This window comes from Hirundo rustica, chromosome 16 (genome assembly GCF_015227805.2).
Source record: "Hirundo rustica isolate bHirRus1 chromosome 16, bHirRus1.pri.v3, whole genome shotgun sequence".
NCBI classification, from domain to species: domain Eukaryota; kingdom Metazoa; phylum Chordata; class Aves; order Passeriformes; family Hirundinidae; genus Hirundo; species Hirundo rustica.
Window position 1 is genome coordinate 8,706,030 of NC_053465.1, and position 13,749 is coordinate 8,719,778.

Consider the following 13,749-nt stretch of genomic DNA (forward strand, 5'->3'; position numbering starts at 1 on the left):
TGAGATGCAAAGAAGTGTTTTTATTGCAAGCACAGTGAGCAGAGAGTGGGTTGCATATTCACATGATGTGCCTGAGGGCAGATTTAAACCAGCCACCCTTCTGGTTTAAGGCTCGTTGCTGTCAGGTGTACATCATTTCTGCCATGTGAGACATTTTCTTTGGAATATACAAGTAATACTCCATGTATCCCGAAAGATCTTCAATTGTCACATCATCCACAAAGGCCCTGGCTTGCTCAGAGCAAGAGCGTGGAGAACTTGAGGGAGTTCTTGATGGCAAAGGCTGGGAGTGATCCTCAGAAACCGTTCTATCAGGTGCCAGTGGGAGGGTGCTCTGCAGGCCAGAGAATTTGTACACTTCCATATCTCGCCACAGTTTGCACTGACAGGCCTTATCTGCACAAGCACACGGCTCACTCGTGTTCAGCCTGGACATAGACTGGAAGTCAGAAAGCTCTGTAGACTTTAAGCTCGTTTTGGATGCTGCAGAAGCTGCAGCTGGAGAGTTCTCCTGTGCAATCTCCGATGTCAACTGTGCAGCACAAACTCCCAAAGACTCATCAGTTCCCTTCTGGCCAACGTCCGGAGCGACACTGCAGCGTTCGTGTGCACAAGCTTCCTTTGGGACTGGCATCCCAAACCCACTGCTGTCCTCCTGGGCATCAGCCTGGCTCTTCTGCACCAGCTGGCTGCATGTGGAGTGTGACTTTGTGCTGCAATGAATAAACTTTGGAGGATGAAGAATTGGAGACTTGGAACGCCTGCGACGCTGGGTTCTCACAGCTCCTCTCAAGGGCTTCTTCACAGACCTGCCAGGGAAAAGACACAAAGAGAATGAAGATTCACCAAAATACTTATTGCTGGGTTATAAGTAACACTGGGCAAAACCTCTCCTGCATTTATATTGCATGCACAACCTTTAGGTTTGGAGTATTTGCTCAGGGTATTCTGCTGTTCTGGCATTTGACTTTGTTCTGGACAAGGAGGTTTTTTTTTTATATATATATATATACACACACACACACACCATATATAAGGAGCACCACAGAAATGCCAAGGAGTTTTTTATATACATATATATATATATATATATATACACACACACACACACCATATATAAGGAGCACCACAGAAATGCATCTCACAGAGTGGGCTTTAAAGGTCAGAAAACGAGAAAAGCATGTGAGACATGGCAATATAATCCTTACAAGAAGGACAATGCACAAGAAAAGAGCACAAAACTAACAAGGGCAAAGGATTATTTTGTTTCAGCCGAGCATGAAGTTCTGCAGATACTCTAGAACCAATTCTTTATTTTAATCTAGTTCCCAAGGCACAATGATAGCTTCTGCAGTGTCAAACGACTGAAAGAGATGCATTCATGGTTGTCTGATTCAAAACCAGCAGCTCACATTTGCATTGAGAAATATCCATAATGTTTAGCCACCTAGAGGTGACCAGCTTTTCCTTTCACTTCACATAATTGTAAAGAATAGCAGTCATATATGAAGAGAAAAAGGTGGTGTATTTTAAAAAGTTCTTGGGTAAAGACAATTCAGGTCCCTTGTTTAGAGGGGCACCAACTAGGAACTGTTCTACTTTCTTTTCAATCCAGTATCATTTGAAATAGTCTGATAATCCCCAACTTCTCTTACCCATGCCAGGTTTCCTTAGGAGCACACACATTCTTAGGTTTGCTGTCATCTGCCACTGCTCTAACGATTGCTCTGGGACTTGTCCCATCACCCACAGAGAGAGAAGTGGTGCATCTGTGAGAGACAGAATGAAGAGTTAACAGACTACACTGGCTAGTGCTATGATTACGAAAATAAACCCTTGTGCACCCTCTTTCCCTGATAATATTGCTCCAAATAATTTAGAATATGTTTTAAAAGACGTGCCCACAAAGCCCCAAATGAGAGGGATGAGTGCTGACACGCTCCTATCTCCAAGGTTTGTACAACAGACCCTTTGACCGAGAGATGCTGTTCACAGCTCCACTGCTGAGCCAACCCCACGTGTCAGTGACACACACAATGGCCAAATTTCAGCTTCCCAGGAGAGGGGAGGGCAGAAACACCATCCCTGAAGAAACACTTCTCTTTTTCCAGAGACAAATAAGCCATTCTTTCCTAAAAATAAATGTTCTTTGGACATAAATAGACTTTGTTTAGCTGAAGAACACTTAAGCCTCTGTCTAAGATAGCCTGTCAACATAAGCTAAAACTCTTCATACTCCTGCAAGTTGAATCATTTGAGCCACTGAGTTGTGTCAGACCTTCAGCTTCTATTCAAGACAGGGGCCTTAGTAGATTTACTGCATTTTCTGTGCTATAAATTCATTCCACACTCCCATTTTGAAAGACTCACAATAACCCCAGAACAATTCTTTCAAGCTGTGACTTCACATATTACACTGGAAGTCCCAAGAAAATGATTTTCCAAATCCTATGCTAAATTAGTTTGTAAACAGGATGAATTCCCTGAAAAGTGAAAATAAGGCCCCACACACTGATCTCGGATGGGGTTAAGAGAATCCAAACTATTAATCAAACTAACTTCCATTTAAAGGACAATGAACACAGAACACAAGACCAAAAAGCACCAGTAAAAACTCCCAAGTAAGCAAATATGTCCAGCTGGAGGATGGTACTAGAGATATTGAGAAAGTGAGAGGTAATCCATTACTAATGAGTTTAATTACCTAAACAAAAGATAACTTCAGAAGCCCATCCACTCACAATCTCAGCTCTGTGGTAATTCTAGTTACCACCTTGATGCTGCCTTCCCCTTGCATTTCAGTGTCAATGTAATGGCATCACTGACAACAGCTTGTGGGACCCTGGATTCTACAGGTAATATGCAACAGTGCACATTTGTAAGCAGTAAAAAAAACATTCTATGGAAGCCTTCTTTTATTTTATTTCAGGTAAAAAATATCATTACCAACAGAAGACACGTGGTGCTTGTGCTCTGCCACCTGGGGCGGTGAAGGTAAGTGCCATGTGACAGATCTCCACAAACCAAGACAACACAAAAAGCATTCTTTCCCATTTAGTGATTTTGGTTATAAATAGAAATTTTGTGACAGCAGTGAAAATAGTTTGTGTGGGAATCATGCACTGAATCTAACACTCTCCCTTACTGACATGGAAAGACAGTTTTTCTCCTGGGAAAAGATGTGATTTTATTCTCATGACAGACCTCCAGAACTATGGCAATACGCTAAGTACAACAGCAGAGTTCTAGTCCTATGGACTCTAGTACTGGTAACTTCTGACAGCTAAATTCACAGAAAAATTCATGTCAAGCACACTGTGAGCTGATCATGACTGTGAGGTTTCTTTCAAACATGCTGCAAGGTGTCAGCCATCAAACAATTCACAATTCTTTAAGAAGTGCACGCTGCAGGTAGTGGATTTATTTCAGTCTGTTTAACTACAATGAAAGCTTTCTGTGCCTAACCTTTTGCAATTAACTCATTGCCTCAGATTTCACAGTAAGGGTGTTCCCTTTGAGTCCATTTGTATGATGTTAAGTCTGTGCCTCCCTGTGGTGTTACTCACCCAGCTGTGTCAACTCTCAGCTTTTTGAATGCTGTCTGCAGGCTTTCCTCTTCTCCATCCTTAGCTTCTGATTTCATCATTGGGATGGCCAGAAGGTGATGGAATTACCATGTACTGCTAGAAGCAGAAAAAAGACACATGAAAATAAGGTCCAAATCCTTGTTAAAAACATTAGTTGCCCAGCAGCACCATAATACATGAAAATAAACTCAAAATAGCACAATGAGCACACAAAGCTGAGGTCATTCTAGTAGAACATTTCTGAAAGCTGACTCAGAAAAAGCTTTATGATACCCAAGAATGAAACAAACAGTCTCTTGTACAACTGTAGGTGAATTAACAATTCAAAGTCAAATTTAGTGTCAACAGCATCTTGCACATACATTACAGCCCAGCCAGACTCTTCCAGTTGTCTTACAGTGCTACCAGAATAATTGTAGAAGAGGTGAAAGCAAGAAGAAACAACACCATTAGAAACAGTCAACCTTCTACAACTCTTATTTCTAGATTTGGGACTCTGCTACAGATACACTTAAAAAAAAAAACAACCCAACTCAAGAGATTTTCCTTAAAACAAGAAAAAGTTTTAAGCCAAACAAAACTTTTTGACCTTATGTCTAGGTCCCAGCAAGAGTTACACAGTCCTATCAGAACATGGTATTATGGTTACAAATAGCTGTTAAAAATTACTATTATCAGCTTCTGAACAAGTACGAATGCAAACAAACACAAAAAGCAACCAGAAAGCTTTGCTTAAAAAAAAAAAAATTACAAAAACTGGCTGATTTTTTTTTTTTAATCTACCCTGGCCATCATTTAATCTAGCAACAACGGATCTCAAACCTTTCTAAGTTTGATGCTCTTAGGGTTTGCTGGAGGTCAGGCAGTAGCAGTGTATCCCAGGGTCAGGACTGTCCAGTCCTGTTAAACATCTTCATTAATGATCTGGATGATGTGGCAGGGCACCCTCACCACGTCAGCTGATGTCACCAAACTGGGGTGAGTGGCTGAAACACCAGGGCGACCTCAACGGGAACCTCATGAACTTCAGCAAAAGGAAGTACGAAGCCCTGCACAAGCTTTTTTTTGTAGCAAGGAAAAGAGCTCTCTCTTCACTGAGACCTTTTTGTCTGCAGCTCAGTCAGTTATGCAGAGGGCCGGGGTAATCTCTGTTCCCTCGCCCTCTCATTCCAGCTGGGAGGTGGCAGCTCTCCCCGCTGCTGCTCACTGTGCTGTGATTGCACCTGGATTGCAGACAGCTATTATGACACACACAGAAGGCACATGGTGTCCCGTGAGTCAGACAGGGAGTAAACAGGAGAGGAAGAAGCTTAAACACTGACAACACGATGCTCATCTGAGCAGGTTACTATTTGTTAGCCAAATATTACTGCTCTGGTGAAACAGCCTCTACTTCAGTTTTATTCCTTAGCCCCCAAGTCATCCTCAAATGATTCTTTAAAATGAAAAAAAAAAAAAAAAAAAAAAAATCAGGCTACATAAGTCTGGCTTTTTTTAAACAGCAAACTCATGTATTACATAACCTTAGCAGGAAGATGAAAGTAAAAAAGTTTTAAAATCACTGTGTATCACTCAAAACAGAGCACCAGTTTTTAGACTAAACATTTTATCATGCTGCCCTTCATCACCAACACTGTAAACCCTCAAAACAGTGCGGAATTTATTCAGATAAAAGTCTCACTGGTTGATAAGCTTAAGCATTTTAGATATATGAGCCAACAAGCACACACGTTAAAAAAAAAAAAAAAAATCAATGACTGTGAAACCCAGCTAAAGTTTACCGCATCAAAAAGCACACCTGAAACTTACTTTCTTTTACGTCCCAGGAAAATACACACCTTTCCTTTTCCATTTTACTTTGGGCTGTGTCCCGGTAACGCCGCATTACCAGCGGAGCGCAGCGCCGGTCACCCAGCGCCGCTCCCGCGGCGGGACGAGGCGCGGGCACCTCCGCCCACCGCGGGACAACGACGGCAAAGGGACGGCCAGACCCGGGCGTTCCGGGCCACGGCCCCAGGGGGCAGCACACGGGCCGCGCGACAAGAACTTTTATATTTTGAATATCTGTGTTTTGTATTTTTTAATTCAGTGTTTTTAACCGCTCGGAGTTCCCTCCCCAGCCCTTCCAGCCCGCACCCCGGGGAGCCCCCGCCGCTACCCCCCGGCTGGGCCGTGACTCGGCACCGCCCCGCGCCCCGGCGAGGCTCCCCCGGCGCCCTCCGCCCTCACGAGGGGACCGGCTGCGGGAACCGCGCGGGAAGGTCCCGCCGCGGGGACACGACGGAGCGCACCGGCCCCCCCGGGGGAGCAAGGGCGGACGCGCGCAGGGCGCTGGGATGAGCAGGGGATGGGGATAGCGCCGAGGATGGTCCCGGGGCCGGGACCCGCACTCACCGCGCTCCGCGGGCCGGGCCCGGCGCCTCCCGCCGCCCCCCGGAACCGCCGCCGCTCGCGCACGCGCACCCGCCGGGGCGGGCGGGGCCGGGGCGCGCCCCCGCGGGCGGTGACGTCACGTCCTGTTGTGCTGCGCGCCCCGGGCCGGCGGCGGTGGGTGAGTGGCGGCCCCGCGACCCCCGGGACCGGCCCCGCACCGGCCCTGAGCGGCTGGAGCGCACCCCACGGGCGGCTGCGGGTCTTCCCGGCGGGGCGGCGAGGGGAGGCCCCGGGGCAGGTGGCGGAGCGGGGCCGGCGCTGGGCTGCCGCGGCCGTGGAGCCTCCGGCGGGCTCCGGCCTGGCGCCGGTCCCGGCCCCGCGCCCGTGCCAGCGGGGATGGCACGCCGGGCAGTGCCTGGCCGCCCCCGCTCTGCTGCCGATGAGAAAAGGCTCGGGAGGGATCTAAGCAAAGGGTGAAGTGCCTGAGGAGTGGGCGCAGAGAGGAGAGTCAGGCTGTGATAACTGGTGCCTGGGGACCGGACCAGAGGCCATGGGCACACACTGAAACGCTGTCTGAGCATAAGGAAGCGCTTTTCTCTGGGGGTGGTTGAGCATACCCTGTGCAGAGAGGCTCTGGGGTCTTCCTCCATGGGATTATTGAAAGGCTACCTGGATGTGGTCCTGGGTGGCCCTGCTTGTGGTGGCCCTGCTTGAGCAAGGGAGTGGGACCTTCAGGGATCCCTGCCAACCTAAACCATCCCATGACTCCTGAAACCTTTCTGAAGCTTTGCTGCAGGTGCCATGCTCACAGCTCAAAGTTACACAGGCTGTCAGGGTCTGTATTCACCCATTGATAAAAAGATACTTTGATATTTTTAGCACAGGCTGTGCTTGTTCTGAAAAACTCAGACTTTGGAGTTCACAGTTCACAGATAGCCCAGGACAGGTTTGATCAGAAGGCAGTGACATTGCCCACGGAAGAACGAGCACCCATCATGGTGTCAGTTTTGTACAGACCATCTGTGTTCAGATGTCAGTATCAAATCCCAATTTCTGTGTTTCAGTTTGTTCTATATGGCACGGTTGGTTACCCACTGAGAGCACATCAATGGAGTTGGAAGCTAAAGATGAAGAGGAGGAGAGTCTACAAACAGCATTCAAAAAGCTGAGAGTGGATGGAGCAGGGTAAGTGAGCAACAAAAAAGGCAATGTAATTGGTGAAGTTTTTATTGCATATTTGTGTTTATTTTCTATTATATTACATTTCAAAAAGAAGGTCATTTCATGAAAGGCTCTTTCCTCTCCAAGGTTCTTTGCTCCCTCTGAACTGCATCACTTCAGATGAAATACAGTCATTATAACTGTCTAATATGCAAAGCAGTACTTTATTACAGAGTAATTTTGACCAATGTCCAACTGAATTCACACAGTGACTGCATGGAAACATGAAAAGACTCACCTAAAGCAGTGAACCCATTTTTAACTGTTGTAGCTGTAGTCACTTGGTGCGATACAGAATTTGTTTGTCTGTTCCTGTAAACACTGGTGTCTGCAGCCACATTATAAGCCTTTATTTAGTGCATAAAATTTGCTTGGAAGGTATCTGGACAACAGCACCAACACCTCTCTGGAGAGCCCAGGTTCACTGGGAAGGGTCAGGCTAAATATGAGCTCTGAGTGTTTCTGATTTCAGGGGATTTTATGGAGTAAAACCTCTGCAGACATTCTTACACTAAAAACTTAGTAAGATATGAGGGGTGCTGCTAATATGTAGTGTAAGAGCTGATAAAATTATGCAGACTTAACACACAGAGACAGCTCACTTGAAGTCTTTTGGGAATTTACAAACACAGGGGGAAGTTTTGTGTCAATAGTGTTACCTTGTGAATTCATCCCCACAGCCATCAACACTGAATTTAGGACTTCCTCTGCATGTGGAAATATATTTTGCTTTGCTGCTCATTCCCTCTACTTCAGGATGTCTTCTGAGCAATGTAGAAAAATATAGCTGTTCTCTATCAAGGAACTGTGGTTATTAATCATAACACTTTTGATGTAGTAGCACTGGCAGACTGTGTGGGCTTCTGGTTGATTCCTGATGACATCTTAGGCATAAAAAAATCTTGTTTTGCAGCAGGCAGTGTGTTGTGAACAGCTCAAATCTTGTGACTAATCCATTGAGATCAATTTTGGGCAGAGTATTTGGGCTCTTTGCTAGAATTCCAGCCTCATTTCCTAAAATTTCCCATGTTCCAAATCATACCTTCAGCTATCATAACCATAAATACAAATTCATGTGCTGAGGCATTTATGTTTGTCATCTAGACCTTCAGGGTCAGATGCTTTTTTCATTCCATGCTTATCTCAAAAATTTATTGAGAACTAAATAAATCAGTAATCTGTCCTTGCCTCATCCTGTTGTACCTCATCCACTTCTCCACCGACTCCCCCTCAGCCTGCTGCCCCAGGTGCCTGACTTTGCATTTCAGAGGGGTAGGAGGCTGTCTTTAATGACCATTGTCTGACAAGAACTGTTTGGAACCTGAGTTTACATTCCTTTAATGCGTTGTTTTAGTACAAATAGGGCATGACATCAACCTCTGGGCATTTTGGCTGCCTTTCATTTCATCTCACCTATCTTTAGCCATTTGACAAGGTCATTGTAGTAAGAGAGGTCGGATAAAATCTCTATAAGGCCCTGTTTCTACCCACTGACTACAGAGGGAGTCAATGCAGCAGATTTGATGGGCTTAGCTGAGCATCCAAAGCACACAGGCTGCATGTGGGCCTCTGGAGCCATATGTTCAGGCGTTTCTGTGATGTGGCATTTCCCTTTTTGCCCAGATGTATTGCAGCTCTGTCCGTGGGCGACGGGACGATTCTCAGAACAACGACAAGAGCAGCCATGGATGGAGCCAAGCAGCAGACTGTCAGCTGCAAGGAAGCGTGGCATGGGTAAAACATGACACATTGAACAGTTGCAGGCTGCTTTCAGTGCGAGTTGTTGTTAATTAGTTGCTTCAAGATATCTTTTCCTTCTATTAGAAAACATTTCCATAATTGATGTGTTGTTTTTAAGGGGATTTCATCAGTCTTTAAAAACAGTATTGCATCTTCTCTTAGAGAGGGTTCCCAAAACTTTCTTTTCTGTTGATTTCATCAATAGTACTTTTCTGCAAGTCTTAAATCTTTGCAACCCCCTCTCACCTCACTCTTGGGTTCTTTTATTGCTTTTGAAGTACCTGGATATTCAGTGTGACTGCCAGCAGCTCCAATTGATCCAGGTTCTGCACTACAATTCAATTTGGGATGACATTTGCTTAAGGCAGAAGATTTGGGGGGAAGCACCTTGAATAAGAAGACTTGAGGGGAAGCACCTTGAATAAGAGTTCCTTGTATGTATCTTTCCTTTGGGGGAACCCGAATTTCTTCAGAGCCCTCCATGTTTTGTGTCAGAGATTGTAAGTGACCAATCATCTGGTATTTCCAAGCAGAAAAATAATGTTGTAAAACGTTTTAAGTCACACTTTAGAGCTTACTGAGCTGTAGTGTAGCTTCTGGAGTTACCCACTTGCTCACCTGTTGAACCCTGCAGGTGTGTGAGAAAGCCTTCCCGAGGATCAGCAAGGGTCCCGCGGCGCCGGCGCTCCAAGTCTCCGGTCCTGCACCCTCCCAAGTTCACCTATTGCAACATGAAAGCCAACAGCCAGCTGAAACACAAACCCCAGGCAGACACTTCGAAGGGTGTCACCAGCTCAGATGGTTTTGTCCCGGCAGAGCATGGTACGAAGGACGGGCAGGATTCTCACCTCGAGGCCAGTAACGACAGAACTGAACCGTTGGAAGCTTTCACCGCCGAAGAGCCTTTGCAGAAGCGGGGGGAGAATCGCCCTGCTCTCTCCTCATCCTTTGAGAACAGCTTGCGTTGTAAGCAAACCTCAGATTTCCAGTCCTTATCCATGCTTAGCAACAGCAGGCAGTGCCCTTGTACGGACAAGAAGTGCCAGTGCAAGCAGTGGCGCACCATGGAGGTGTACTCCTTCTCCGGCCTGCGGAGCGTCCTGTCCGAGTGCGAGAAGGCAGTCCTGGGCGTGCATGCCCACTCCCTCCAGAACAGATCTCCCTCTGGGACAGCCTCAGCAAGCTCTCCCAGGTCTTGTTCTGAGCAAGCTCGAGCCTTTGTGGATGATGTGACTATTGAAGATCTTTCGGGATACATGGAATACTACTTATATATTCCCAAGAAAATGTCTCACATGGCGGAGATGATGTACACTTGACTGTAAGCAACAGAGAATCCTGGAGCGGAGTTTGTTACAATGGTTGGGCTAATCGCCTCGTCAGTGCCATGTTTTCACTGTTGTGTGTTTCATTAAATGTTTCTTTGCCTCATACAGTTTAGTTTTCTAATAAAATGAAAAAATTAAATATAGTTTCTGAGCTTAGTTCTGAAAAGAATGCACTAAAGTCTCTGAATACCTTAACAAAAGCACACTAGATCAAATGAGCTCTGTTTGGTTTTTGGTTTGTGCTGTGCATATTGAAGCTCTGGATGCTGTTTTCACTATGTTTTGGGAAAAAACCAAACAAAACAAACAAAAAAATTTAGGGTTTTTTTTTTTCTGATATTTTGAAGTGTTTGGAATGTTCATTCTTAGTGTATCTCAGAGAAAAGTTTCACAGCTACAGCTCCATCCTCCTTATCCTGCTTTAGAGAGAAGGATGAGAAGGCATTCAGCATTTTGGATAGGATGAATCTCCTTTCCTTGAACACGAGCTGGCTCCTTTTTTAGTTGGATCAAGTTGTGAATGCTTCTTCCTTACAAATTTTTTGGGAGGTCCAGAACGTGCAGGTGTGCATCGGACCCTTCCTTAATCTAACTCGCTCACTCTTAAGCAGTTCTATTTTTCTGCAGATAAGTGAAGCTCTTAGAAGAAAAAATATATTTTGTTATTTGTGCTTTACAGATGGAATAATTTAGTGGGGAGTGAAGCTACCAGGTTTTTTGGGCTGTGCAGTCTCAGGAGTGGAGAGGGTGGAACCATCTACACAGGATGTTTCTGAGCACATCTGATACATGAAGTGGTGTGGAAAAGGGGTGAACAAGATGTGTGTATCATCCTGGCTTTGTGCTGTAGAGCTATGACATTCCTGCTGGTTGAAAATACTGCAATAAAAAATTCTGTTGCCGAGACTTGCGTTAATAAATGTTTGTCAAAACCCAGCAACTTAAAGTCTGAATAATTTGACTTACATTCATCTTCCCTCAAGACCTTTTTATTTAAAAAAAAAAAACAAACAAAACAACTAACAAAACTCTGGTTTCAGTGGCAGCTGTACATGCTCAACAACCATGTCTGAGTAAAGTACTGTAATTTTTACTTATATTCTGAAAAATGAGTGGTCAGCAAGCCAAGGAGTCACAAGCAGTTGTGTAAAAATAGATGAAAAGCAGATGTGGACAGTTGGCCTTGTATTCTGTGCTGGAGAAGGCTCAGACATTCTAGACGATAATCACTGTAGATTTTATTCTCACCATCCCTAAAATTTACAAGTCCAGAGATTTAAAATCCAAACAAAAAACAGAAGAATACAACTAAAACTAATTTTGCTCTTAGGTTTCATGCATATATTTAGCATGCAGTGTTAGCTCTTCCTCAAAAGTAACTGATTTCTACATTTTCTCATGTCACCTCCCTCTTCCAGCACTAACCTGCAATACCCACACACACTTTGGGATTTCTCCACTTTCCCTTCTTTCTCCCTACAGAAAATCTGGTATCATATGTCCTTTGCTTTTAAATATAAATATTTAGTGCCGGTTATCTTTGCTGCTGCTATTTTTTGAAGGGTGTTTCTGTTTCAGCAGAGGGTATCTGCTCCTATTTTTATTCATGTTTTGGTTCTGTGCCCTCTTTAAAACCATGGGAATTGTTGCTAGACGGAGGGTTTTTCCCCTTTTAACGGTTTTCCTGCCTCTTGGCGAGCACTGATCCAGAGTCCATGTGTGTGAGGCTGAGGCACAGCTCATCCACGCGCACAAAATGGTTATTTAAGCCTGGTGTTGGTTGTCCCCACTCCTCTCTGCACCTGGAGCCTTACGAAGGGGCACAGCAAGGCCCTTCTGTAGAAATGTGGAGTGGCAGCCTGGCCAAGGTCACCTTGGGGCAGTTTCTGCTGTGCTGCTCTTTAACAAAGTGTGCAGAACCCCGGGAAGTGTCTGGGCTGTGTTACATAAAGCCAGTACGGATCAGCAGGGCACCTTTTCAGTTGTGGGGCAGGACAATGTGCCACAGACCTGCTGTGTCCAGGGACAGAGGAGGAATTGGGGAAATCGTGGAGGTTAAACTAGTCCAAGATATACCCTGAAACTGAGGGCTGAGAAGTGAATTCAGGTTGCCAGAATGCCAGGTGGGAGGGAAAAGCCTGAGAGCAGCTTCTGAGGGCACACTTCCATAGTGGAGGACTGGAAACTGCTAGTGAAGGAAGAAGGAAAAGGGGAAAAAACAATAACAATCATTTTGTTTTCTGCCTGAATCCCTGTTTTTGCTAGTGTTTGAGCACATCCAGTGCTGCCCATGGGCAGAGCAAGGGCAGATATTTTCATTCTTGACTGCAGCTGAGAGCTTTGCAGCGAATGTACTGGAACATTGCTGCTGACATTTGCACAGCACAGACCATCCCCTGGGCGTGAATGATGGGCCCTAAGAGAGGCCCAAACTTATTGTTTCCATCAAAACCACCTCAGTTCAGCTCATCCATATCACTCTGATAACGCAGTGACTTCTTTTTGCTGCCTGCCTGAAACCTCAGGATTTATTGGAAAACTGCCTCTTCTCTGGGAATGCCTGCACAGCACCTTTAGCTTGATTGATGAGCAGAGATGCCTTGGTACAAACAGTGCTGTGTGCAGCCCTACTGCTTCCAGCTGCTGCTGAACATGTCCCAACAAGCCTGGGGGATCTCTTCTGTGTATGGATGCTCTAGGTTCTGCTCCCACTCAATCTACAGAATATGTCTGAAATGTTCTGAGAAAGCACCAGTGGACTTGCAGTGCTCCCAGGACTTTCCTCTAATCAGATCCCAGCTCTCTGCTTCCAGCACACCCAGCTTGGGTGTTTTCCAGTAGTTTGCCCACTCCCAGCTCTTTACAAGTCCTTGTCCCTCTCGTTTCAGGACTAGTTAAGCTGAAGCACGATGCAGAAGGGCACCCTGGATCAATGACATTTCTTGCCTTACAGAAGCCAAATCGAATCCAAGCTGAGCTTTACATTGGCAGACACTGAATCAGGCCACTGGGGGGAAAAAAAAAATAAATCAATGGAGCCGTTTCTAGAGCCACCTCTGTTTTCCACCCTCTCCTTCTAAACCAGGGAGGGTTCTTTTGTGCCTGCAAAGTCCCGTGACCGACTCCACCCTCCTGTTCTCTCATCTCTGTAACCTTTGCATCAGCTCTGCGATGAGACCCTCCCCTGGATTCGGTGTTTCCAACCCGGCAGCAGCCACAATCCTGCTCCGATGGCACCTTCTGCCAGGGCTCTGCCAGGGCACGGCATCCCATGGGGCAGCCCCACGCCGACCCCCCTGGCACTCAGGGCGGCTGTGCTGAAGGGCTGGGGGTGATCTCAAGGTCACACAAGGTCAGGGCACCCCTAACGGAGGCTGGCACCTCTCGTGCCCTCCGAGCCTTGCTCAGCTTAGAGAGCCAAGACCCGGCTCAATAAAAACGCCCCTACGGAGGCACCGTGTGCCCGCAGGGCGCAGAGGGATGCAGCAACCTGTCCCGTT

General features: G+C 46.0%; 2 protein-coding genes across 6 annotated transcripts; one reads left to right on the forward strand and one right to left on the reverse strand.

The window, feature by feature from the left end:
• Positions 1–6,039, reverse strand: OSER1 (oxidative stress responsive serine rich 1). 5 transcript variants are annotated; one of them, XM_040080350.1, is made up of 4 exons: positions 5,982–6,039; positions 3,567–3,680; positions 1,656–1,769; positions 1–809 (listed from the first exon to the last, which is right to left on the reverse strand). In XM_040080350.1, the coding sequence occupies exons 2-4, from the start codon at positions 3,644–3,646 to the stop codon at positions 122–124; spliced, it is 882 nt and encodes a 293-aa protein (XP_039936284.1). In that variant the 5' UTR covers positions 3,647–3,680; positions 5,982–6,039; the 3' UTR covers positions 1–121. The 5 variants fall into 5 exon arrangements, with proteins under 5 accessions (XP_039936284.1, XP_039936283.1, XP_039936285.1 ...); XM_040080349.1 differs by having other exon boundaries at positions 3,567–3,683; XM_040080351.1 differs by lacking the exon at positions 5,982–6,039 and adding an exon at positions 5,426–5,565 and having other exon boundaries at positions 3,567–3,683.
• Positions 6,040–6,072: 33 nt separating this feature from the next.
• On the forward strand, positions 6,073–11,189 carry LOC120760216 (oxidative stress-responsive serine-rich protein 1-like). Its single transcript, XM_040080217.2, has 4 exons — positions 6,073–6,138; positions 7,025–7,145; positions 8,805–8,915; positions 9,556–11,189. The coding sequence occupies exons 2-4, from the start codon at positions 7,069–7,071 to the stop codon at positions 10,238–10,240; spliced, it is 873 nt and encodes a 290-aa protein (XP_039936151.1). The 5' UTR covers positions 6,073–6,138; positions 7,025–7,068; the 3' UTR covers positions 10,241–11,189.
• The last annotated feature ends 2,560 nt before the right edge of the window (positions 11,190–13,749 follow it).